The 23826-nt window shown below is 35.2% G+C and overlaps 3 protein-coding genes and 1 pseudogene across 3 annotated transcripts; 2 read left to right on the top strand and 2 right to left on the bottom strand.

Annotated features, from left to right (window-relative positions):
• LOC104778085 (IQ domain-containing protein IQM2-like) lies at window positions 1768–4758 on the bottom strand. Its single transcript, XM_019245946.1, is given in 8 exon segments — window positions 1768–1928; window positions 1931–2608; window positions 2693–3037; window positions 3132–3222; window positions 3326–3414; window positions 3512–3692; window positions 3787–4241; window positions 4544–4758. Coding segments are annotated over 7 exon segments (1836 nt in total). The 5' UTR covers window positions 4218–4241; window positions 4544–4758; the 3' UTR covers window positions 1768–1907.
• On the top strand, window positions 13409–14908 carry LOC104704660. The gene has a single exon (XM_019246063.1). It carries the CDS (start codon window positions 13438–13440, stop codon window positions 14377–14379), a length of 942 nt encoding a protein of 313 aa, XP_019101608.1. The 5' UTR covers window positions 13409–13437; the 3' UTR covers window positions 14380–14908.
• On the bottom strand, window positions 14944–16748 carry LOC104778078 (annotated as a pseudogene).
• LOC104778067 (serine/arginine-rich SC35-like splicing factor SCL30A) lies at window positions 17578–20442 on the top strand. The gene is made up of 6 exons (XM_010502437.1): window positions 17578–17721; window positions 18206–18370; window positions 18711–18788; window positions 19464–19631; window positions 19746–19880; window positions 19974–20442. Exons 2-6 carry the CDS (start codon window positions 18225–18227, stop codon window positions 20236–20238), a joined length of 792 nt encoding a protein of 263 aa, XP_010500739.1. The 5' UTR covers window positions 17578–17721; window positions 18206–18224; the 3' UTR covers window positions 20239–20442.

The following is a 23826-nucleotide window of genomic DNA, read 5'->3' as shown; positions in this document are numbered from 1 at the left end:
GCCGTTTATTTTTATTTTTACTTTTCTTCCCGCGTTTATTCCTCTATTTAAATATACCTATTTGTATTAATTAATACTTTGGCTTTGGAATATTTGATTTGGGTTATTATTGTAGGATTATTACTAAACTATGTTAAATACATAAAAAAACAGTACATGTTGTCATGTTGTTAACAACAACAACAAATGACTAATTTCTCGTTATTAGCCAAGGCTCCAAGCTTATTGGCTGATCAACTGTATTTTTAATGATATTTTTAGAGTGCAACTTATACAAATAAATGAATGCAAAACCTACCAGAAAATTTCAACATAATAGAGGTAAATCAGTTTGACGTGATGACACGATGAACATGTGTGTTGTATATGTGGTATAATTAACATTATTTGTTGGTGCAATTGTGTTTCCAATTATTGCTTAAAAAGTACATTAGCTCGTCGTGACTGGTATATTCAAATGAAATTCAAAAGACATCTAGGGATGCTAATTGTTTTAGTTTCAATTACTTGTTTTTGGATGAGTAACTCGATCCAATCAAAAACAATTTGGAAAAGGAAATAAAACTACAAATATAAAGTTGAAAAAGCTAACTATTACTAAATTTCTACTTGGAGAATAATTAACTCGATTTGAGTATATATATTAGTATTGCATACTGTATGTCTTCTCAGTGAACACACATATACACTATATGTTTTAGTGATTCCAATATTTTTGTAAGTGCCATTTGTATTAAAACATTGGCCAAAATGTGCATGTGCAGATACTTTAACGCATTCAACAACCAAACATTAATATTTGGTAATTTGAGCAAGTGAGCACTAATTAAATTGATTAAAAAGGCATAGTATCGCGATAATTGATTCTAATTATGCAATATAATAGTAGTATTCATGAGTCATGACTCGGAAGGAGTGAAATACCAACGGTCCTCGATTGATTTGTTAGGTTATTTTTGGCTTGGTTAGGTTGGTGAGTTCATATAACAATACTACTTGTTAGTCTTTCTAATTTTTCCTTTTCTTTTTTTTGTATATACTAATTAGAGTACCATGAATCAAAATACTTAAGAAATCCAACAATCCAATGCATTTGACTAATTATAAGAGTTCATACATCACACATATATTGACTTTTTGTCAAAAAAAATTAGTTAGTGTGAACTTGTTATTTAGCATTTAGCAATGATAATTGCAGAATCAAATTTTGTCATATTTCGACCTCATAACTAAGTATTTTATGATGATTGTCAACAACAAAAAAGTAACTATGTCTAAGGACTTCAGTGGCTATCCCTTAAATAAGTATATTTTTCTTTTACTTAAAAAAAAGTACTAGTCTCTGTGTAATTAACGTAGTCGTACACATTACATCGTAGGAAAAGATCAATTAGTTTTATCGTGACTTTATATAATAGCATTACAGAAGATACTTGCATAATGAATATAAGCAATTTGGTTATCTTTGTGGTAGGTGGAGAAGCGTGGGACTAGGCATGGTTCTTGTTGCGGCCACCACTATAAACGGCTTTTTTCTCTTCACCTACTTAAAATGGGCCTTTTAAAAGCCCAAATATTTCGTTTGCATTAGGCCATTAACAAAATAACTAACGTGCCACCACAAACAGTCGAGAATTTAGACGAATATTATTAAGCTGTAGTGTGTGACTGTGTGTATTACACAGGCTTTAGTCAAAACCAAAAAGCCGAAAGAATATTAATACTTTTTTTTTTCTTTTGTAATTTCTTGTTAAACAAGAAACTAAATAAACAAATGAAATGCTACTCTGTTACAGTAAAAAAGGGAAAAAATAATACAAAAGAATTTCTAAGTCACATCATCTTCTCTATTCACACAAAAAGAATAGATCAGATCGAGAATAAAAAAACTTATGAATGTGCATCAGTTAAGAATTTGTGAGTGTAATAAATCTGCCGGTAGTGACATTCCTCGCCATAACGGTGACATTTGGGGCGTTTGCATTTGTGATGACGATGAGAAACATAGCCTTGAAACAGAAGCACTTCTCGGAGATAAGTTCACTTGTTCTAGTGCTTGAAACTGAAGCTCTGATGGATAATCTCTTACACAACCGATCCTTGGTCCTGCACCTGTTGTCCATTTGCATGATAGTTGTTTCCCGAGTTGGAAAGATCTAGTTTCCTTTTTTGAATTGATCCTTTTTAGGATTGATTCTTCTGTGACCTTCACTACTTCACTCTCCTTGGTTTCTACCTCTTCTCCTCCTCTGGGTGAGCTCTGCTCTGAAGGCACTGACTCTTGTTCTAAGTCAAACATCTCTTCCTCTTCCTCTTCATCGTCACCCGAATCGTAGTCTTCTGATACTTTTGTTAACTTTGAACCCGCGGATTGGACTTCATCGCCTAATGTGCTAAAAGATTCCATCTTTTCCGGTGTCTCAAGATCACTTTGCTTTCTTGACATGGACTCAATTCTCACAAGAGTTTGCTCTTCTCCAATTGGATCAGCCTTATCTTGAAAGACAATGGTTTTCTCAGCTTCCAAATCCTCTTCCAAAGAATGGTTTCTCATATGAGTGCTTCTCTGTTTGTATAAAGAGAACTCATCTTCATCTGTAGGACTCATCTGAAACACAGCAATAAACCACTTATAAGAACATAACCCTCAACAGCTTCCAGCTAAAACAATGAATGAGTCTATTTCTCTTACCTTTACATCAGTGATATCGACATTGTTCTCTCCTAGAAAAGAGAGAAAGTCCATGAAATTCTCAGCTGTAGGTTGATAATGTCCACTGTGTGGCCAAACAGCCTTGAGAACACCATCCTCAACAACTAATCTTCCTGCAGCGACAGTAGCTCCTCCAGCTAAGAAGCTTGAATGTTGAAACGTACCCTTCTTCTTCTTCCCAACATATAACACTTTAGATGTGCTGAGCACAAAAATCCATTTGGATTCACTATCTTCCATATCAGAAGTTTGAAGAATCTCTCCGCTATGCTTGTAGAAGAATTTGCCGTCTTCCACAACCACCTCATAAGCTTTTCTTTCCATCTACACAAAACATATACATGACAACAATAAGAAACAAGTTCTAATTTCTTAGCGTTATTACTTGTTAAGCAGAGATAAAGGGATAGATACTAACCGGACCAAGGTACTTGATGCATTGTTGTTGAAGTTTCAACCTCGGACATTTCTCCACAAGATTTACTTCTTTCCCCTCGCCGATATCTAGCCTGTAACATTTGAATCAAACCCATGACTAAGTTTAGTTTCTTGATCTAGGACAATAAATGTTTAGCAGGAATGGGATAATAAGTCGGTGAGAGAAGTAATTACCAGTAGAAGAAAGGTTCTCTACTCTGACAGTGGAGCCATTTATTGTAGTAAAAGTGCAGGTTGTGTCCATACCGATGTCTTGGATCAATCTGTTAAAACAAAAGTGCATAAAACAAGATCAGATTACGCTCAACCGAAAAAGCAAAACAACTAAAAAAACAAGACTGGGATGAATCTCTAACTTACCGCTTCAAGCCAGTGTTGTAAAGCAAGCTTTTGAGCTTTTCCATTCTTTGACAATCCTTTACCAACCTTAGCTGCTCTAGTCCTCGCTCTAGACCACCTCGAGATCGCGGTTTCGTGTTTCTCAATATCAAAGAAAGATATAGAACTTCTCTTTAACTCAGCAAAATCCAAAAGTTTCCACCTGTGAATAGAAAACAAACATTATTAGATCACAGCAACAACAAGTGTCTTCAAATGGAACGTTTTGAGAGTATTGAGTTAGAAAAAAAACTAACCAGCTTTGCTCGACGAGCACAGCGCAATCAGCGAGCTTTCGTCTAGTACGGAAGCTCTTGTAAACCTTCTGGAGCTTAATAGCAGCTTCATGTTTGGGATTACTCGGATCAAGAACTGAGAACTCTTTAGCAATCTCAAAGCCATTGTCTTCTTTATTGTTGTAATCTTCTTTGAAGACAGACCTGTTAAGCGAGATCATTCTCTCGAGGTGCATCCCTTTGAAGCTAACAGATTTCTCAACAACCATTTTACCAGATCCCAGAGATTTCAAAATCCTAGGCTCTAGAGTCCCGTCATTGAAATTGACAGATCTCTTTGGAGTTCTACACTCGTCGTCATCGCCAAAGCTTATGGACTTTACCGTGACTGAGTCAAGAGCAGCCTCCACTTCGTCTTGCTCTGCGAACGAACAGGAGAATGATACCCCCATTCAACAGATCCCCCAAATTCTTACCTGAAGTAAAGAATAAAAAAAATCATAAAAATCAGAACTTTTCGGATCTGAACAAAATAAAAACAGAGCATTATTCGGGATTTGTAACAGAACCGAGAACTAATTCGTAACCGAAACACATTTTATAAGATGAACTAAAATAGTGCTATTTTTAAGCTCTCTACTAATGACATCACATAATAATTAATATCAAAAAGATTTGATAAAAACCCCATTTTGGTGGAAACAGAGACAAATATTTAGAAAGCAGAGAAGAATGAAACAGAGGAGAATGAGTGGTGATGAAGAAGATGAATGAGTACCTCGAATATACTTTTTGATTTGAGTGAGTTATTTCCACAAGAAGAGAAGCTCTTTTTAAGGAATCTTTCTTTCTATTAGTTGTTCTCTTGAATCTTCTTTTTTGATAACGAAGATTCGAAAAAGGTTTCTTTGTTTTTAGGTGTTTTTATTTTGGTTTTGAGTTAGGGAGAGAAGGAAGCTCAGAAATCGCAAGTTATATTTTACAAACTCTTCAACAATGGAGTTTATATATATATAATACTACCGTTCGTTCAACTCCAGAGCGACAAGAGAGAGAGAAGAGAGAAGCGTCGATATTTCAAACCACGTGTTTGTAGCTGCGGAATATTCATACGAGGTCAAAAGTTCCATATTCAAAATTAACACTTTACCCTATTATTATAAAAAAAAATGTAATACAGTATACATGATCATTAAATTACTAATATATTACTCAAAGTAATAATAAAAGTATATAATTCCGTATATACACATCTTTCGAAATTGTTATCAACACAAAAAAAAAAACTTATGAATTCGTACTTAATAATATACTACACAGTTTGGCATATACTAGTCTCTCTCTTTTTTTTTTGAAAGTTTATTGAGTTAACTTTGTTATGATTATTTACTGTAACGCGTGACTTACAAGCTATATAAAAAAGATTTGACTCATTCCATTTTCTAGGGAATTCGTTAGTAGAAATTTAAAGCCAGTATAATAGTGTGACGTAGTTGCAGACGTGGAATTTTAAGTAGGTGAATACTAGTAACGTTGAAACTTTTGCACTTTATCCATATCTCTTAAAGAATACTAAAACACAATTCAATATTAATTTGTTTCCGTCATATACTAATCTATTCAATCAGAAGTGAAATTTCCTTCTTCCTTTCGTGGCGACCCACAGATTACTAATCTATTCAATCAGAAGTGTTTTGGTGGGTTAATAAGAACAAAAGCTATGGAATTAAATAAGCATATATACAATTAGAGTGTTTCGGTTTACGTTTTTTAATTCAGAATGTAACGAGGCAATGGAACATTCAACCTTTGCACATAGCGACACTTTATTGCATCATTTATAATCATATACATATGTTCTTCAAAATAGTTTATTTCAAAATTTTGTCCGTATCGACATGGTCTACGTATTAGCATATATCATTGCAATTGCTACGGTTTAGTCTGTTACTTGGCTGTATCAATAACAGTAATTAACAAAGATCGACGCTAACACGGTAACTGCGTTAATGTAAGTAACGCAGTATATCATTGCAATTGCTACAGTTTGTATTTCTTTTGTATATATCAACCGAAAAAATGTTAATAGTATTCAAAAGGTAAGTGCCACATAACATAATACATGCATATGCGCACTTTCTCTTAAAAATTAGGTCGATAGCGACCTGTTTCCGTATATGTCCCTTCAACAAACTCTAAACATATCAAAACCGTATAATCAAAATGCACCTTTATTCAGCAACATTTATAGACAAAATAAATTTCTTTCGTACGTCATCTAGTATTTAATATTAAACTACAATCTACTACTGTTATTAAACCGATATTTATCAAAAAGAACACGGTTACATACTTGCATTTTTGTCAGTCTTATATACTTGTTAGTCGATTAATTAGAAGTGAAAGGTAGCGAAGGTAGGTAGTATAGAAGATGGACAAATGATACAAAAATTACTAGTACTTAACACAAATATAAGTCGACATAAAATTTTATGTAGTGGTATGCTGTATGCATTGTGCACAATAATAATTTTTTATGGGATATAGGAAACAGTTGCGTATCCTTATATATTTTAAGTTTTGACATGTACTACAAAAAAAATATTTATATATGATCATGAAAAGTGAGTTTGAACAAGAGGTCATATACGCGTAACTTTACACATCATACGTACGTACTGAGATACGTAAGTATATACTATATATACATGGATAAAGTTATATAAGTACATGCTTATTTAGTTTATTACTACTATTAAATTAATTTAAAGTTGCTACGTACGCGTAATTATACTAAGAAAACCAATAAACTCTCCCACCCCCGCAAGAAAATAATACTTTATGCTAATTAAACATCGGTCAAGACATAGTATAAAGCCACCGTGCACATGCGCGCGTATTGGAAAGGCTAACTAAATGATTTCAAAAGTATTTTCTATACTCTTTCAATTCCCTAATGTACTAGTTTCATGCATTCCAAGTCTGGTTGGCAGCACAATTTGATGCGAATTTAGAGGATTAGACTTTTGAAGCTTGTGATAGTACAGTACCAAACGAACTGGTCCTAATTCAACCAAACACATCTTATATTTATATATGTACTGTAAATGTAATTAAGTGGTCAATTTGTTGTCTATATAAGAACGTTTATAATGTAATGTAGTCATATCTTATACCAGCTAGATATAAATGCTCGTAACTAAGTAGTAGTATAAAAACAAGTGAATCGATCTTTAACATGGACGTATACGTAGAAAGAAATGAAGGTTCTCTAGTATAATTTAACGAAAAAAAGATTGTGTAAACTGGTCGTAGTAGTTTATAGAATCCTAGAAAACAATGAACCAACAAGATTTGATATATGTGTCCGAATAACAAGAATCATAAAATCAAATAGTTAGACTAAGCTTAGATCTCATCGATTTTATTCCCTTCGTCGAACACTAACATTCACTATTATTTTCAAATTATACTAATGAGTGAATACAACTGTCAGCTCAGATCTCAATGAGTGAATGCTGGTAGTAATAAGTATTTTGGCTCGGTATGTACGGATCATTAAATGCACAATTTCATTCATAATGTCAAAGTAATTGGCTGATTGCATTGCTTCATTAGCATTCATATCTTTTATTTATCTTGTGTGATTTGCAATTTGAGAAAAAATTTCGAACTTGTGATAGATTTAATAACGGGAGACGACAGGTTCCATACACTAAAAGAAACAATAGTACCTCTATAAAACCGTAAGTAACTAATTATTGTGTTTATACTATATTTATAAATCTGATCCATTATCCATATGAAAAACGTTCAAGAAATAATACAATTTCACTGAAACATGGTTTCCAAATCACAAAATCGTGAACTTGGATTTAGTTCTCTTTATTTAGACCATAATCGTTCACGAAAGAATTAAAAACCAAGCATCTTAGATTTTGTTCTTAGCATATAATGAAACGATTTTAAACTAATTAAATTATATACCAATACTCCCTATTAGAAAAATGGCATAGTTTGACGTAAACAAACTTCGGACCGTACAGAAGACATCGGTAAGCTCGCCACGTGTAGAGTTCATATCGTTCCACGAGGCTTATGTCGCTTCAAGTACCACACCGTACCTAACGTGGAGACAACCGTATCTTTTTTGGCGGCACTCGAATTTATGACACTTTTTTGTGTCCTCGAGAATCATAGATCTGTGGAATGGTAATTAGAGGCACCTTTTTAAAAAATTACGATGGACCAATCATATATACTAATTTGACATCAACAATCATACATACTAGTACTACTAGTATATATATAACCGCTTAAAATATGATTGATCTGATCTAATTATACAACTATTAGTAATGGCTTCTGTAAAGTTCATTTGTCCCTGATTCAATGATTAAAGTATTTAGTAGTAGTAATAATACCCAACTTGAATACGAAGAAAAAAGAATATGGACAAGTTGGTTAGATAGAGTTTCTATTATTGAATCTATTGCCTAAGTAAAACTTTTGGAACTCTGCTTTGAGTAACGCGGCCTAATTTAAAAAGGTAATTACCGTTAATGATCCAAGATACATTTGAAGATGAATAAGATGTACAAAGTTAGTAGTAAAAGTTTTACGTAGGTAGCGAAAGATAAAAGTCAAAGGATGAGAGAGTGATAGCATAACAACAGCCGAAAGCCAGCTGGGAAGCACAAGGACGAATTAAATAAAGCCAGAGAGGATTCTTGATAAGGATAGAATCGTCCAATGAAGGAGACCATTTGAGATTACAAATACTATTAAATAAAAATGTGCATGATAGAGACCAAAAGAACGAAGCCGCAAGATTCCAAAAGGAGAAGACGCGGGGTTGGTTCAGTAAAAAGAGAGAGAAAAAAGTGCACCGACGCGACGACAAGTAGGAGTGAGGCGAACCACCTGTGTGTGCGGTGCACCGTCTCGTACACTACTACTCTATTATTGTTTGTTGTTTTATCTTTTCCCAAGAGAGTACGGCCACTTTTGCTTTGTTGACCCTTGCTGGATTTTTAGTCTCTTGTTGACTAGCTCTCGTTCAAAACTCATCTACAGTACTAGTCTCTACCGCTCTTCTGTCTCAACGTGTGGAATGGATATAACAAGTAACAACTACTAGTAGTACTAATCTTGTGAGTCCAAAAAGTAAAACTTATTCTGTTCCGTTTGCTTCATTTATTGGACGGTAGAAGAAAAGACCAAAGGAGTAAACCCAAAAAGGGAATTAGTTGTAGACTATGGATCTCATTTAATACTTCATTACTCATGATCCATCTACCTCTTACATATATTAATCACAGATATTTATGGTTTCACTATTTTAATTATTTTACACGTGAAAATGTTTTATATTTTTCTTATTTATGTTCTTTTTTTTTTTTAATTATTATTTATGTTCTTATTAATAGGAAAAATATATTTGTGACATATAAATGTGTTAAGATTTTATAGCAGAACCTATCACAAATCAAAAGTAATGTACAAGACATGTGTCATTTTATTAATCGCCGATTGATTATGAAATTAAAATCCATGATATTTAACATGTGTATTGGAGTCTGGATTTTGATTCAAATGATATGTCTCTGATCATATAGTAGATTAAAATCTCATAATTTCATAAGAACGTGTTAATTAAAATCCCATATTAAACATAGGAATAACTTATTAATATACAATAGGCATAATAGACATAAACCAATTCGTTAGTTGTCTTATTATAAAGACATGAAACTTAACAAAATGTTGACCACATGTATAATAATTTTAGAAACATATTGTGGATTCGAAATTTCACTCGACAATTTTATTTTAATTTTGAAGTGACTTACCTTTCAAGTCTTTTTTTTCTTTTCTTTTCTTTCAACTAGTTATATCTTCTATGTTAATTGATCGATAAATAGTTTGTAAATATTAATTCCCATATGTAAAAAATAATAATTCCCGTTGACCTTTTATCACACGGTTTTACTTGCAACGATTGACTTGGTATATTGATATTCTAACGTCTCTAGCATTTCCAAAGGATATCATAGTTTGTTGTTTGCTTGTTGACTTATTTATTCATATTGTCCATACAAAAATAGTAAAATACTAGTATCTCAGTAGCTAGTAATTACCGATGGCGTAAATGTCAATCTTGTTATTTTCTCAAAACATAAATTTTAAAAGCTAAGGTCTAATACCATCTCCAATGGTTTTCCCTACTTTTTCTTCTATAATAGAAATCTTTATAATAGAGGTGAGTTTTACTCCAATGGTCCTCTATTCTCACCTCTATAATAAAATAGAGGAACCTTTTGTAAGAAAAAGTAGAGTTCTTCTATAAATAGAGGAAAAAATAGCAATCTCTATTTTTGAAGTGAAAATAAAGGACTATTGGAGTAAAAATCACTCCTATTATAGAGGAAAAAATAGAAGATTATTGGAGATGGTCTAAGTGCACATAAAAAGTTGGTCAACTAGTTTGAAAGATTCAGTTCATACATCTCAACCAAATTACACGATTTTATACATTTACTGGTTCAAATCTTTGTTCTTAAGGAAATTAATATGTGACTGAAACTAAAAGTTGAGTTAAATGAAAGTTTCAAACTATCTATTATTGTGTTGGGGTAACACATAAAAAAACAAAATAAAAATATTGTCATCATCTATCGCCATCATCAGTTACACATCATGGCCGTCCATTTCAACATGGGGACAAAACTTATGGTTATATCTTAAATTAATGAGATGTTTCCATTAGGTCAAATAGTATTTTAAGCTATTAATAGATAGTTCATCTACTTTGGAATATATATCTCATATTATAGTTTTTTTTTTCCAAACATATAAATTTATGGTTTTAAAATGTGAATTTATATCATCTGGAGGCCCAGCTTTAGAAGGCTAGTTTTCTTTTGCAAAATTTGTTTGAAAGCTTGGTCTAGCCACCTATTACATTTACCTTGTCAAATATCTGATCATACAATTTTTTATTTTTTTTTTGGGCAAAAGAGAATTATACAGATCTATTACTCCGAATACAAGTTATTAAGGAATATAAGATAATTCCTTAATTGTTTCTCAAAATCATGGGATTTTCATGTCTCTCTCTTGGCCCAAAAATGTCAAAATCAAAGACTTTTAACATTTTGATGAGGAGTATTTAACTATTTATAGAACTTGTACGGCAAGTTGGTCAACGAGAAAAATACTCATAAACGGATAAACCCAAGCCTAGTAAATATGATGAAGTCAAAACTTCAGAGTGTTTCCCACGAAAATTACGGTCAAGTCAACTATAAAGATGATTTTGGAAACGGGAAAACGAAATTTCAAAGTAAAAGCTAAACTTTGTAATCTTACCTTTTGACATGGACAAATCATCTTTTCTTTTTCAACTACCGAAAATATGGTGATGATCACCAGACGGTCCAGACCAACCACGTATAGTTATTTATACTATTAAAATCCAAATTGTACACATAATAACGTAATTATTAGATAATCATGATTATAAATTAATATGAAACATCTTAGTTAGGAATAGGATAGGTACGACGACCATGCACAATCCATGCCTTGCATTTCAAAAACCACAAAGTGATCAGATCTAGAAGAAAATCATATACATCCAAAAATCAATTAACAGACTTCATTTGTTTAAAGACCACACAAATACACACAAGTACTACAGCTAATAGATATTAATCATGCAGATTATGTAAAACATGTTCAGTAGTTGTGCCAATTTAATATTCAAATTTTGGTCTGGTTTAGCCTTTTGGGCATATAATTACATGGGTCCATGAATTTTTCTCCCCGATATATCACATTTGCATATTTTAACATTACAAAGAAATCACATTTTCATTTGTAAGGTGAACTGTAAAACGCGTTTCACAATAAACAAAAGAGATGCAAATAAATAATATCATATTATCATGCCGTCATTATCTCGCTAATTACATAATCTATCATTTGTAGCCAAGAAGTGTCAACAGCATCAGCATATACAAAAGAGAAGTAAGGCAATCATATTCATGACTCATGCGAAACAAATTGGTTGATTACTATGCTAAATCCAGACCATGTGCTTGTTCACCATAACGAAATTTCAAAAATGGCATGAAACGAACAGTTAAAGTATAACCCCTTATAAAAACCACAATTAAGAGACACAGATATCATATGATACAAAGCTGGCTTGCACAACAACAACCCCCTCAAGATATAAACAAAGAGAGCCATATATAGAATGAATGCAATGAATACCTTCCATTGACAAAAAAATCTGATCCTCTGTCTCTTTCCTTTATGATCTTTATTATTCATTTTTCCTTTATTATATGTGATTCGTGTGTTTGATGAGTCTCTATGAGAAGAGTTTTCATTGGTTCATGGGAAGTTCGAACAAGTTTCGAAAATCATAAGCCATTTCTGGTATTGCATAGCTCACCTGTCATGGTCGACACTTACCTGTCACCCAAACGAAATCAAGCAAGTCAGATGCATTGATATCTCATCCTCACCTACCATACTATATATCTTAAATTCTTGATTTAGAACCTAAAAAATCAAGATTACTCTGCACTTTGGAGATGCATATCTCTACCAAATAAATCAAGGAAGTAAAATAGTAAACTGAATTTTTGAATATAATAACTTTTTTTTTTTTTTTTTTCCTGATTCCTCCTTATCGTGAATGTACAGAGACAAGTACAACTAGCTGTACTTGGACTAGAGGTCATTAAAAAAGATGAATGTCATAAATGTGAACAGGTTCGGAGACTAAAATGCACTTATGCAGCAACAAGGTACTACGGAAAATAAGATCTGAGGAATTATTTTTAGTTAATAAATGAGAGCCACTATTGAAGCCACATGGGCATTGTGATTAGTTTTGGAGACAAAGTTTGTATGATATGGCTTAACTAGGGAGAATATTAGCTGGATTATAACTTATACGTTTATAACACTACTCCTTTTTGACACAATAATCTCTTTAACGATTCAGTTTCAATAACCCTGCTCGCGTGCATGAATCTGTTATGCACTAGAAACATGATGACTCTATATGTCAGAGATCTTCTGAGACAAAGAGTAGCTCTGTTTGGTTTTCGAATCTAGAAAAAAACATTCGGTAAGTGTGTTTGGATATAATCTACCTGTTCGATATCAGCAGTTTTTACTAATTTCAAGGGACTCAAACAGGGGAGAGACCGGTCAAGCAGAGGAACATGGAACTGATCATGGACCATCTTTTTTAATTTTGGCCCAATGAAAACTTTGGCACAAATTGGGCCTATGACAATTTTGAACCCTAATTCCAGATTAGCATATGGCTCAAACCTTTTACAGACAAAGAAAGTAATATTCTTGTTCTTTACCAACCGAATCAAGATTTCGAACGGATTGTCCAGACTCTATAATGTGATAGAGAACATTCGACAAAAAAAAAAAAAAAAAATTGCAATGGCGTAAGTACATGTACAAAGTATTGTTATGGACTTAGCTTATTCCCCAAGCATCCATCGATATCCTCTTCTTTGTTGTACGTACATACAAGGAGAATAACAGTTTATCTATATATACGACATGATTCGATTATATAGTCTATATACATCAAGTTAGAAATCCCATTTCTTACAAAATCACATCGCCGTAATGTATTACAATATCCACTCTAGACACATATATGAAGAATCTCCATGCGAATCTAGAGAAGCAATTTGCAGTTTGTGTAAAAGTCAGGTTTCTTTTGAATCTTTAGCATATTATTGCCGTGGATGTGGATCCCATGTCCACAGGGATTGTCTCACAATAACTTATCCAAAGATTCATGAGCATACTCTAACTTTCATTCGTAGAGAGATTTATGTTCGTTGTGATGTTTGTGGGAGGGAAGATAAAAGTATATATTACGGATGTTTGCAATGCGATTTCATTGTACATAGACACTGTATATACTTACCAAAGGTTATAAAGATCACACGTCATTCACATCGTCTCTCTCACAATCTTCGTATCAATTATCATGGCGATAACATTTGTGGAGTTTGTCGGGAATATGTTGAAGCTAGATATGGAGGATATTCTTGTATTGATAAAACATGTAATTATGTTGTCCATTCATCATGTATAATTACTTTCAGTGTGTGGGATGGAAAAGATCTTGAAGAAGAACCTGAACCAGAAGAGATTGACTCTGAAGTTGATTTTGCGGCGTTGGTGGAAATAGATGCAAAATCAAAACGCCATTTTAGCCATGAACATGACCTACTGATACTCGATATGGACGACAAGGAGGAAATTGAACAAGTATGTCAAGCCTGCATCCTTCCAATTGAATTTGGTAGTTACTTAGGTTGCAAGCAATGCGACTTTGCTCTCCACGACGTGTGTGCGAGTCTTCCTCGGAAGATGGAACATGCGATACATGTTCATCCGCTAACCACGATGAACTACGAAAATGGGTTCTTCACTTGCTCTGTATGTAACCAACGCTCTTGCGGATTCATGTACAAGTGTAGCCAAGAAGATTGTGGGTATAAAATCGATGTCAAGTGTGCTTCTTTTGCGGAACCATTCCACCATAGTACGCACTAACATCCTCTTTATCTCGCAGCATATTTTGATGAATTTATTTATAGGTGTGCAGGTTGCACTGAATCTTCAAGGTTTGCGGCACGATGTTACGAATGTTGGTGGTTCCCCTTGGAGTTCAAATGCTTGAATTTACCACAATTGGTAAAATACAAGTATGACATTCACTCACTCACTCTATATTGTGGTAGAGATTACTCGAAGAGAATTGAAAAGCAGCTAGAGTGGTGGTGTGAGATTTGTGAAGAAAAGGTAAACGTAAAGAAATTTTGCTACACCTGCCATGATTGCTCCACCACTCTACATGTCGACTGCATCTTAGGGAAATACCCTTATTTGAAATCTGGTCATAAGATCAAAGTGAGTGGTTTCGAGGTCGAGATTGCTCCAAACAATGGTGCTTCTCGACCGGTTTGTCATACATGTCACCGTATGTGCCAAGACAAACAAATTTTCAAAGGAAGAGATAATGTACGTTTCTGTTCTATCAATTGTATTCATTCTAACAATTGAGTCATGTACTAAATGCAATGCAAGTCTGTCGATGTATATAGTGCAAGGAAATACTATCAAATAGGTGATGTATATCAACATTAACTTAAGTCATAAAGCTTATTTTCCATCCGAACATTGATAATGCTGAGAGATAATGTTCACCAATCAATACTAGAAAGTTTCGACTGAAGGGCATTAATATTGATTCAATATTTCCAAATCAAGAATATACCCCCTGTTGCTAATTAATAATATTTCAGAGTAGAAGCTCTTACGGTTCAGTTCATTCTCCTAACGAGCTCGTTGATAAAGTTCTCACGGTTTCCAGCGTCTCCACCTTCCAGGTAATGGTTCCTCTTCTTTTTCATCCCTCCCAATGGTGCCTTCAACTGGAATGGCCACACAAAGTTGTTGGCTTCCTTGAAATGTGGCCCAACAGTCATGATCTCATGGATCAGATCTTCAACACAGATTATGCCATGCTTCCCTAGCCCCTGTTTCAACGGTATAGGAGAACATAAATATAGACCTTTGATGATTAACATCAATCCAAATCTTTGAGACCAATTTGATTCAACACTGTTAATAAAGCATCGATATTTAAGGGTGGGAGAAAAGACAACAAATTTGACTTATGGTCATATCCTAATATGAACAGAATCAGACATGATGAAGGAAATATACTGAAGGTAGTCACCTGGTCTACAATGGAGTTCTGTCAAGGCAATCCTCTGGTGGTTAAGCTTTCCAAAACCTCGTTTGTAAACCAATTCCTTCACAATTTTTAAGTTTGAGTATCTGAGGTAAACAAGAGTTTCCCATGGGTAAGACAAACCGGCTTAAATGTAAAAAGAAAAATTTGAAATGTAAGTGAGAATAGATGTACCCATAGGTCACATAGGGTTCAACATGGCGAAGCATGTTAATAGTTGCCTCGTTGACCTTCAAGAATACACCATTAAAAATCTGCAATAAAGTATCATAGTGTCAGATACTATCCTTTTCTTTTTGTTTTAAATTTGGTTTAAATGTACTAATCTCTCACCATAAGATTGTGTTACCTGTCTTAAACGCAAAAGTTGCAAAATCTTCTTTGTCTTTGGGTCAATGGCATTGATACTGATGAATGAAAAACAAAGACAGAAATGAGAAAACAGTTCTAGAAGTAAAACATCCCTCACATTTGGGAGATAGAAGATCACATTACCCCCGGATACGAACAATGAAAAGCAATTTTGCTTCCGGGTCAACATAAAAGCCTCCTTTCAACTTTGCCTCACGCTTCAGCTGGATTAACTCCATTTCCTGTAGAAAACAAGTAGCCAAAACTCTCCATGAATCTGATATTAGACAAAATTGCAAATTAAACTTGGATTAGAAAAGAAAAAAAAAAAAACTTTCTCCTGGTACTCCTTGGAGTACTGCTTTGCTTTGCCCGGTTAATAATGAGTTTCCTCATGTCAGCATTCTGCTTTTTGGCAGACTCAAGCTCCTGTTTCTTGGCGAGTGCTCACTCTTCCTCCCTCTTTCTCTTATTCAACACTGACTCAGGAACAACAGTCTTAAATTCTGCCTCAGTAATTTCTGTAAAATGACATAGCCAAATAACAAACTTGGATTACATAATCGTCTTAGTAGTATAACCAATTTGTGTAGGTTTGGATACACTTTTCCTGGAGAGGGAAACTGAAAAATATAAACAAAACCAAATGCTACAGCCATTTTAAATAGCAAAAGAGAAAACATACATGCTCTACATGTATACAAACCTAATAAGTGAAATTTTTTAGCATAATCAAGCACTATATAGAATAGATTTAACTGGAACTGCATTACATAAGTGGTTTCACCTCGTTACTAGCATCATCCTCATCCATCTCTATTGTCATACAAGCCTAAGAAATGGGTCTATATAAGCCATAGATTCCAATTACATTCTACCACAGTGGTTATGAGCTTCAAGACTCTTAAATTTCAAAACCAATCCAATAGGTAGTAAGATCACAGGGTAGTTTTAGAGAGTTTAATCAGGACTCCACATTCGTCTGAACAGAATAGCTAATATCTGTTTAGGCCAAATAAAGCCGCAACACTACCAAAACACACATAGCTTTCCTTAAACCCCTAACAATGAACAATTCAAACATAGCTAGAAACACGATTGAATTCTCCAATGAGGTTGAGACGGAGAAGAGAAGAGAAGACAGACTGACCGGCGATCACTAACGTACGTCGTCGGCGGTAGAACAAAGTGGAGGCGGGGCCCGTTACGGAATGAGAAAGAGGAAAAAAAAAAGTCTTTTTTATAGTATAGTAGGGGTTTGTCATGTTTTTTTTTTATAGATTTGCGCTTTTAACCCTTTAGAATCACGATATCTATTGTTTTTGACTCAGATGATTTGGTTTCCCAAAACAGACCCTAAATTATAGTTCTACCCTCTTACATTAGTGTCAATTAATATAATTTATATTTCATTTTTTTTTCAATTATTTTTTGTTTCTTAAATTCAAAGATGAAATTTAATGAAAATAAGTCGATTTGACGAGAAATTTTGGGTCTACATGTAATATAGAGAAAGTATAAGCGGAAAACTAACTTTTGGAAGAATTTAGAGGCAAAAAGTTGAGAAAGAAGAAAAAAAGGAAAGGATTTGGTGGCAAAACATAAAAAAGGAAAAATAAAAATAAAAGAATTGCAGAAAAAACCCTACACCATAAGATCCAACCAAGACAAAGGAAAACTAGGTTTCACTCTTCCCTCTATTATTACTCACCGTCTCTCGTTTCCCTCTGTGGTGTTCTCCGCCGTTCTTCTTAACACTGTCCTTCTTAACACCGTCCTTAGCTGAGGTAAGCTTCTCGATGTCTTATCTGTTCTTCTTCTTCTTCTCCTCCTTCTTCTTATTCTTCTTACATTATCCCGACTTTTAACGGCGGGAAGAACTTTACCTTTATTCCCGGTTGGGATTCCTATTACCTTCATATTCATGGGTTCGCGGGTGTGGTTGATTAGTTGATGAAGGAAACGTAATAGATCGGAGATTTACGTTTTCTGATAACATAAAAAGTTCAATTTTTTCTCGATTCGTTGGGTCCCTATCTATCGAATTGATCTCAAATTTGTAATCTTGGTAGAGATTATGTTGTTGGGTAGCGTATATGGCTTCTTAGAAGCTTAAAAGTTAGTACTTGACATGTTTTCTGGTGGCCCAAGTTCAATTTTTGTTTTTTTTGTGCTCTTTTGAAGTGTTCTTGTTCTCTTATATGTTGAGCATTCTATCATATCTGCGACATTTTCTTAACTCAGTTTCTTTTGGTTTCTTGATTGATATAGAACTTGAAGTCTAGACTCAATGAGGGGAAGAAGCTACACTCCGTCACCACCAAGGGGTTATGGAAGGAGGGGCCGCAGCCCTAGTCCTCGAGGACGATATGGTGGGAGTCGTGACAGGGATCTCCCTACCAGTCTTTTGGTTCGCAACCTACGTCATGATTGCAGGTTTGTTCTTTACTACTTTATCTGTGATTCCCTACTCTTCCTTTTTCTCTATTTGGACCGTATCTTTTCAATGGGATATGTGGCTTTGTAAGTTTCTGTGATTCCATATTTGCTTGTTTGCCTGAAAAAGGCTTTCAAAAAGCTGATGTACATTGCGTCATCTTAGTTTGATAGATATGTTGGGTGCTCTTACTGTGTGGCGCAAAATATATTTAGAAGCATTTAAGGCGTAACGTTTCTAGTTATAGCTCATGCATGAACTTCTGTTTCTATATTACAAGAATGTCACAGATCTTTGCAATAGGTTGACTCCGTTTTCGCTTGACTCTCTTTTCTCCAGGCAAGAAGACCTTAGGAGGCCTTTTGAGCAGTTTGGTGTTGTCAAGGACATCTACCTTCCAAGGGATTACTATACTGGGTGAGCATGCTCAGTAAGACATTGAATGTTTTAACTCCCGGGGCATTATTTTACATTGCTTTAATTAGATCGTGTCTCTTTTTAATAGTTTTCATTGCTTCGTAAACCACATTTTGTGAATCTACATCACATCTAAAGCTCATGAATTGGTTAGATTTATAGAAAATTTCTAAATTTCTTGATAGATAAATCATATTTGGAGCCTTAAAACATTTCCAGTGTGAGTAGGTATAGTACACCTAGAACTTCATCCTCTTCTAGTCACTTTAGGGAAAGAATACAGTGATATAATTCATGTTCGATCACACTTCGAGCGTGTTTATTAAAGTTGTTTAGGTTTAACAGTGAATCTAGAGAATTGAAGAGACCAATGAAGTAATTAGAGTTCTTTGGAAGATGTTCTAAATGGTAGTGAAGGTTGGAAGGAAGTTGGGTTTGAATTCAATTTGAAGATGTATCAAGTCTTGAAGAAGTCCTCTTTATACTGAAACTTGCAAGGTTTGCAGGCAAGTGCTTGCTTTTTTCATGTTTATCATGATGGCTTCTATTGCAGGAGATAGTAAGGCCAACTTTTTCAAAAGGCTTCCCGTCAAAGCTGTTCATCTTCCTTGGTCATTGTGTTGACTGTTCATCTTCCTTGGTCATTGTTTTCTTTATTTGGATTTTCTTTTGCAGAGATCCAAGGGGGTTTGGATTCATTCAGTATGTGGAACCTGCTGATGCTGCTGACGCAAAACATAACATGGATGGTTTTCTTCTTCTTGGTCGTGAGTTGACTGTCGTATTTGCAGAAGAAAACCGGAAGAAGCCAACTGAAATGAGAACAAGGGATCGAGGTGGAAGGTGAATTGAGATTCTTCCTCCTTTGAACAAGGGACACCGGATTAGGATTAGTTTGTCTCTATACAACCCCTGGAGATGACTTGATCTTAACTTATATTTTTTTCATATTTGTAGGAGCAACAGGTTTCATGACAGAAGGCGTTCTCCTCCTCGGTACTCTCGTTCTCCTCCCCCTCGTCGTGGTGGTCGTAGATCACGATCACGTAGCCGCGGCTATAATTCTCCTCCCCCTAAAAGACATCAATCTAGGTAACTAGCTCTGCGTGCCTGTCTGAATTTCATACTGTCAGATGTCATTACAGTTCTCTGATGGATTAAAACACTCAACTCTCAATATGGCAGGTCTGTCTCACCTCAGGATAGACGATACGAGAAGGAGAGGTCATACTCTCGCTCACCACCCCATAATGGCTCAAGGGTTCGCAGTGGAAGTCCTGGGAGAGTGAAGAGCCACAGCAGAAGCCCTAGAAGAAGCGTGAGCCCAAGAAGAAACAGGAGTTATACGCCTGAACAAGCCAGGAGCCAAAGCCCAGTCCCTAGGCAGAGCAGGAGCCGGAGCCTGGTCCCTCGTGCGGCACGAAATGGAGACCGTTCTCCTAGCCAGTGATTACTCACATCATGTTGTATCTCTCTACTCTTGAGTTCTTGAAATTTAAGTTCTGTTCTATCAGATATTTTGTTTGCCTCTCTAGATTGGATACTTAAAAATCTTTGTTTAGACAAGTTTTAAAGACAGATATTTGTAGTGCTATTTGTGTGTTTGCTTTATGTGTTCGATCAATGGATCATCTTGAGACAGGATTTTGAAGTAGCATGTGTTTTTTTGTCATATCTTATCTTTTTAGATCTCATCTAACATTGTTATGGTGAAAGATGGTCCTATTAGGAAATGAGGGAGCTTTTTTGACGTAAGGCTCCATTGGTTTTTGAATCGGCCTTTTGGCACTTTCCAGCTAATTTTCTTTTTCCTCCATAAAGCATCACAATGAAGAGAGCTTTGTTTCTTTCTTTCAAACAAAATGCCAAGATTAACAACGGTTTCTTATGTTTTTTTTCAATTTTTGGTAAACGTTGGAATTTTTATTCTTCCAAAATCCAAACCCTGGGACAAGTCATTGACTCATTTGATAAATATTCTCGTTCCAAATCATATACTAATTTATTTTATTTTACAAGTTTTAAATTACAACTGGTCATATGGTTTGAGTGTTACTAACGATTATGTTCTTTTAGCCACATCCCCACATAAACCTTTTAGCTTCCGTTTGACTTGTCCCGAGTGTGTCTTGATCCGACAAAAGTCTTGGTCGTCGCATGTTTCTGGATTTTCATTGAATTTTCAGTTTTCCCGTAGAGCACGTAGCTTGGATCTAAATGCACGGCAATAATGTCATTTTTTTCTTCTTTTTGGAGAAAATTTGGAAACAATCGTTTAATCTGTAGATGAAAGAAACTCCTGAATCCAAGAATAATTAGAGAGCATCCAAAAAACATTTTTACAAGTCCCTTAACAAGAGGAAAAAGATAACATTTGGAAGTCATGCACATGAAATTAGCCAACTCACGGATCTTTCTTTCTTTCTTTCTTTCGATTCTAGATCATATTTAAATAAAACCCGAAATTAAATGAGAAGACAGAAGAGCGTCGATATCGAGCCTCTTGTTTTTACCTTAATTTAATATTGTTATATTTATATATATTTCAAAATTATTAAGAAGGTGGAATACTAGGTGTTCGGAATAAAGATGCACATACTACTCTTTTTTTTTGTCAAACCTTTTGTTTTAATGAATGAGGTAGAGTTCCAAAGTTCAAAATAATACAAGAAAGAACATTCCCAATGCCATAAGATTAAACCATGAGTTTGGGAGCCCATTGGCACATGTGAGATCAAGGTAAATCCATAGACCATCCTTGGATAAACCAGAGGACGGATGGTTGGTCTTGGTCAAACGACGCTTAGACGATGAGAAGAGAGTCGATACTTTGGAGTCCATAGGGGCAAGAAGCACTGCCCACAGTATCCAAACAGCACAGACTCGGAAGACTATATTTGTGTAGTCGAGAGGAGGTTGCTTTAACATCCAAAGCAGAGGGATTAGATCACTTCGATAAAACGCTTCAAGGGCTAGTTGGTATGGGATCCGGGTGATGAGGAGGGTAGAGAAGAGATGCTTATCATCATCATATAACCAGCTTAACTGATAACTATCATTGAACCTAAAGAGTTCAAGACCATATGTACCACTTTTGCTAGCACAGTTTGAGAAACATAGACCATAGAATCGCAGAGGATGATACTCAATCCGAAAACCCCTAAAGACAACTGCAGCAAGGTTCCATACAAGAGGTGTGACTGACCAAAGCGGAACTGGTGTTACCTTTCTCCAATGGAGTCTTTGACCATCGGATAACGGGAGACTGGACAGAACTCGGCAAAGGAGACACAAGGACTGTGAGGTACTGGGCTTTACCTTGTTGTTATTGCAGGTTTGATGGAAGTTGAAGAACTTAGGCCTTTTTTGGCTTAATTGTCCTATCCTGAATACTAGGTCCACTAGGGAGAACCCTAGTTTCAGGAAGAAGAGCCGCCGGTGATGGTGAGGATGGTGGCCGCCCGAGAGATGCGGAGAGGTCTGCGGTGCAAGGAGTTTCTCCGGTGAGTGATAGATCGGCGGCTTCCTACGGTGAGCGTAGTAAGATTCGCCATTACTAGCTAAGTCCACTGGAGAGAATCCTAGCTTCAGAACCGTTTGCCAAACTGATACATGGAAATGACGATTGCCCGAAAGAAGCAGAGAGATTTGTGCTACAAGGAGCATCTCCGGTGGGTGGAAGGTCGGCAGGGAACGTCGTTGGCCTCTGTTTGGTTCGACTATGGAGACTAGGTCCACTGGGGAAAATCCTAGTTCCACAAGTAAATGACATGATGAATGGTGAATATGTTGGCTGCCCGAGTTTGGCGAAGAGAGGTTCTCCGGTGAGTGATAGATCGGTGGGGGCATGCAATGGTCTTTGAATGGATCTAAGGCAAGTTTTATTAGGGATTTAAAAAGGATTAAAAGGGGAAAAAAGTAGAGAAAAAGCTTAAAAAGGGTTACACTAATCGGAATAGAGATGAACAGAGCAAGAGCTGGGTCGATTAGATCCCGACCCCGACGGGCAAAAGCCTCGCCGGCGCCGGAAGTTTTGGTTGGGAAAAGGTTTTCGATACTCGTGCCTGGGAGAGAAATCCTACATTACATCTTGGCTTGCTTTTTCGTTATTTTTTTAGATGCACATACTACTCTTCTTTACATTTTATATGATGTTTTGACTTGGAGGTGTTTTGTAAAATTGTGATATACTATGATGATTATCAACACGTCAAAGTAAAATTGTCTCTGTAACAAACAGAAACGTTTCTGGGCATATTCTCTTTCATCATTGTACCCATGGCCAGCGAAACATGAATATAGTTTTATTCGAAGCAAGCAAACTAGTGTTGATCAGTTTTGCTCCCAATCTCCCAGAAAGTCAGAAAGTCAGGCAATGATCACTCTACTCACTATTCTAATTTTGATGTGATAAAGATGAGAATGATGACTGCAACACCAGGGCAACTGATCTCGATTCTGTGCAATGAGGGACCGATTAGATTGTTCAAAGGAGCAGTCTCGAGATTCTTCTGGGTGGCTCCTCTAGGTGATATGAACTTTGCTACAACATATATCTATAAACGTTGTTATTGGGTTTGGATTTTTTTTATATTGGCATTCACATGGGTAGGAAGAAGAAGACCCACCATCATTATGTGGCTTTCTACAAACTCACCATAAAAAGCCAAATAGACTATGATGATTCACTAATCTCTTTATTTTATGGAAGAGTTTTCATGAATTTTTTTTATGAAAGTAAATATATAAAATCTTAAACCAATAACATAATAATTTAGTTTGATGGCAATCCAAAACTCTTTTGTTTTAATTGAATAACACAAACTTTTAAAGATTTTATAAAACTCTTGATCCAATAACACTAAATTTATAAACATTTTAGATCATTTTATATAAATCCACAACTAATAAACAACAAATTTTACTAGAGTTTTGAAAAGTCTTGATTGAATAACAACATATTTTACATAATATTTAAAATCATTAAAATTCTATTAAATCCTAAACTAATACTCCCATCTCGTCGGTCAAATAAACA

The sequence above is a fragment of the Camelina sativa genome, chromosome 1 (assembly GCF_000633955.1).
Source record: "Camelina sativa cultivar DH55 chromosome 1, Cs, whole genome shotgun sequence".
NCBI classification, from domain to species: Eukaryota; Viridiplantae; Streptophyta; class Magnoliopsida; order Brassicales; family Brassicaceae; genus Camelina; species Camelina sativa.
This window is presented reverse-complemented; position numbering and strand designations above follow the sequence as displayed.

What these genes read in the sequence shown, in the direction of transcription:
- LOC104704660 (XM_019246063.1), top strand. Translation starts at nt 13,438, where the DNA reads ATGTATTACAATATCCACTCTAGACACATATATGAAGAATCTCCATGC.
- LOC104778067 (XM_010502437.1), top strand. Translation starts at nt 18,225, where the DNA reads ATGAGGGGAAGAAGCTACACTCCGTCACCACCAAGGGGTTATGGAAGG. An exon ending in AACCTACGTCATGATTGCAG is followed by an intron (nt 18,371 to 18,710) that starts GTTTGTTCTTTA and finishes TCTTTTCTCCAG; the next exon opens with GCAAGAAGACCTTAGGAGGC. An exon ending in CCAAGGGATTACTATACTGG is followed by an intron (nt 18,789 to 19,463) that starts GTGAGCATGCTC and finishes TTTCTTTTGCAG; the next exon opens with AGATCCAAGGGGGTTTGGAT.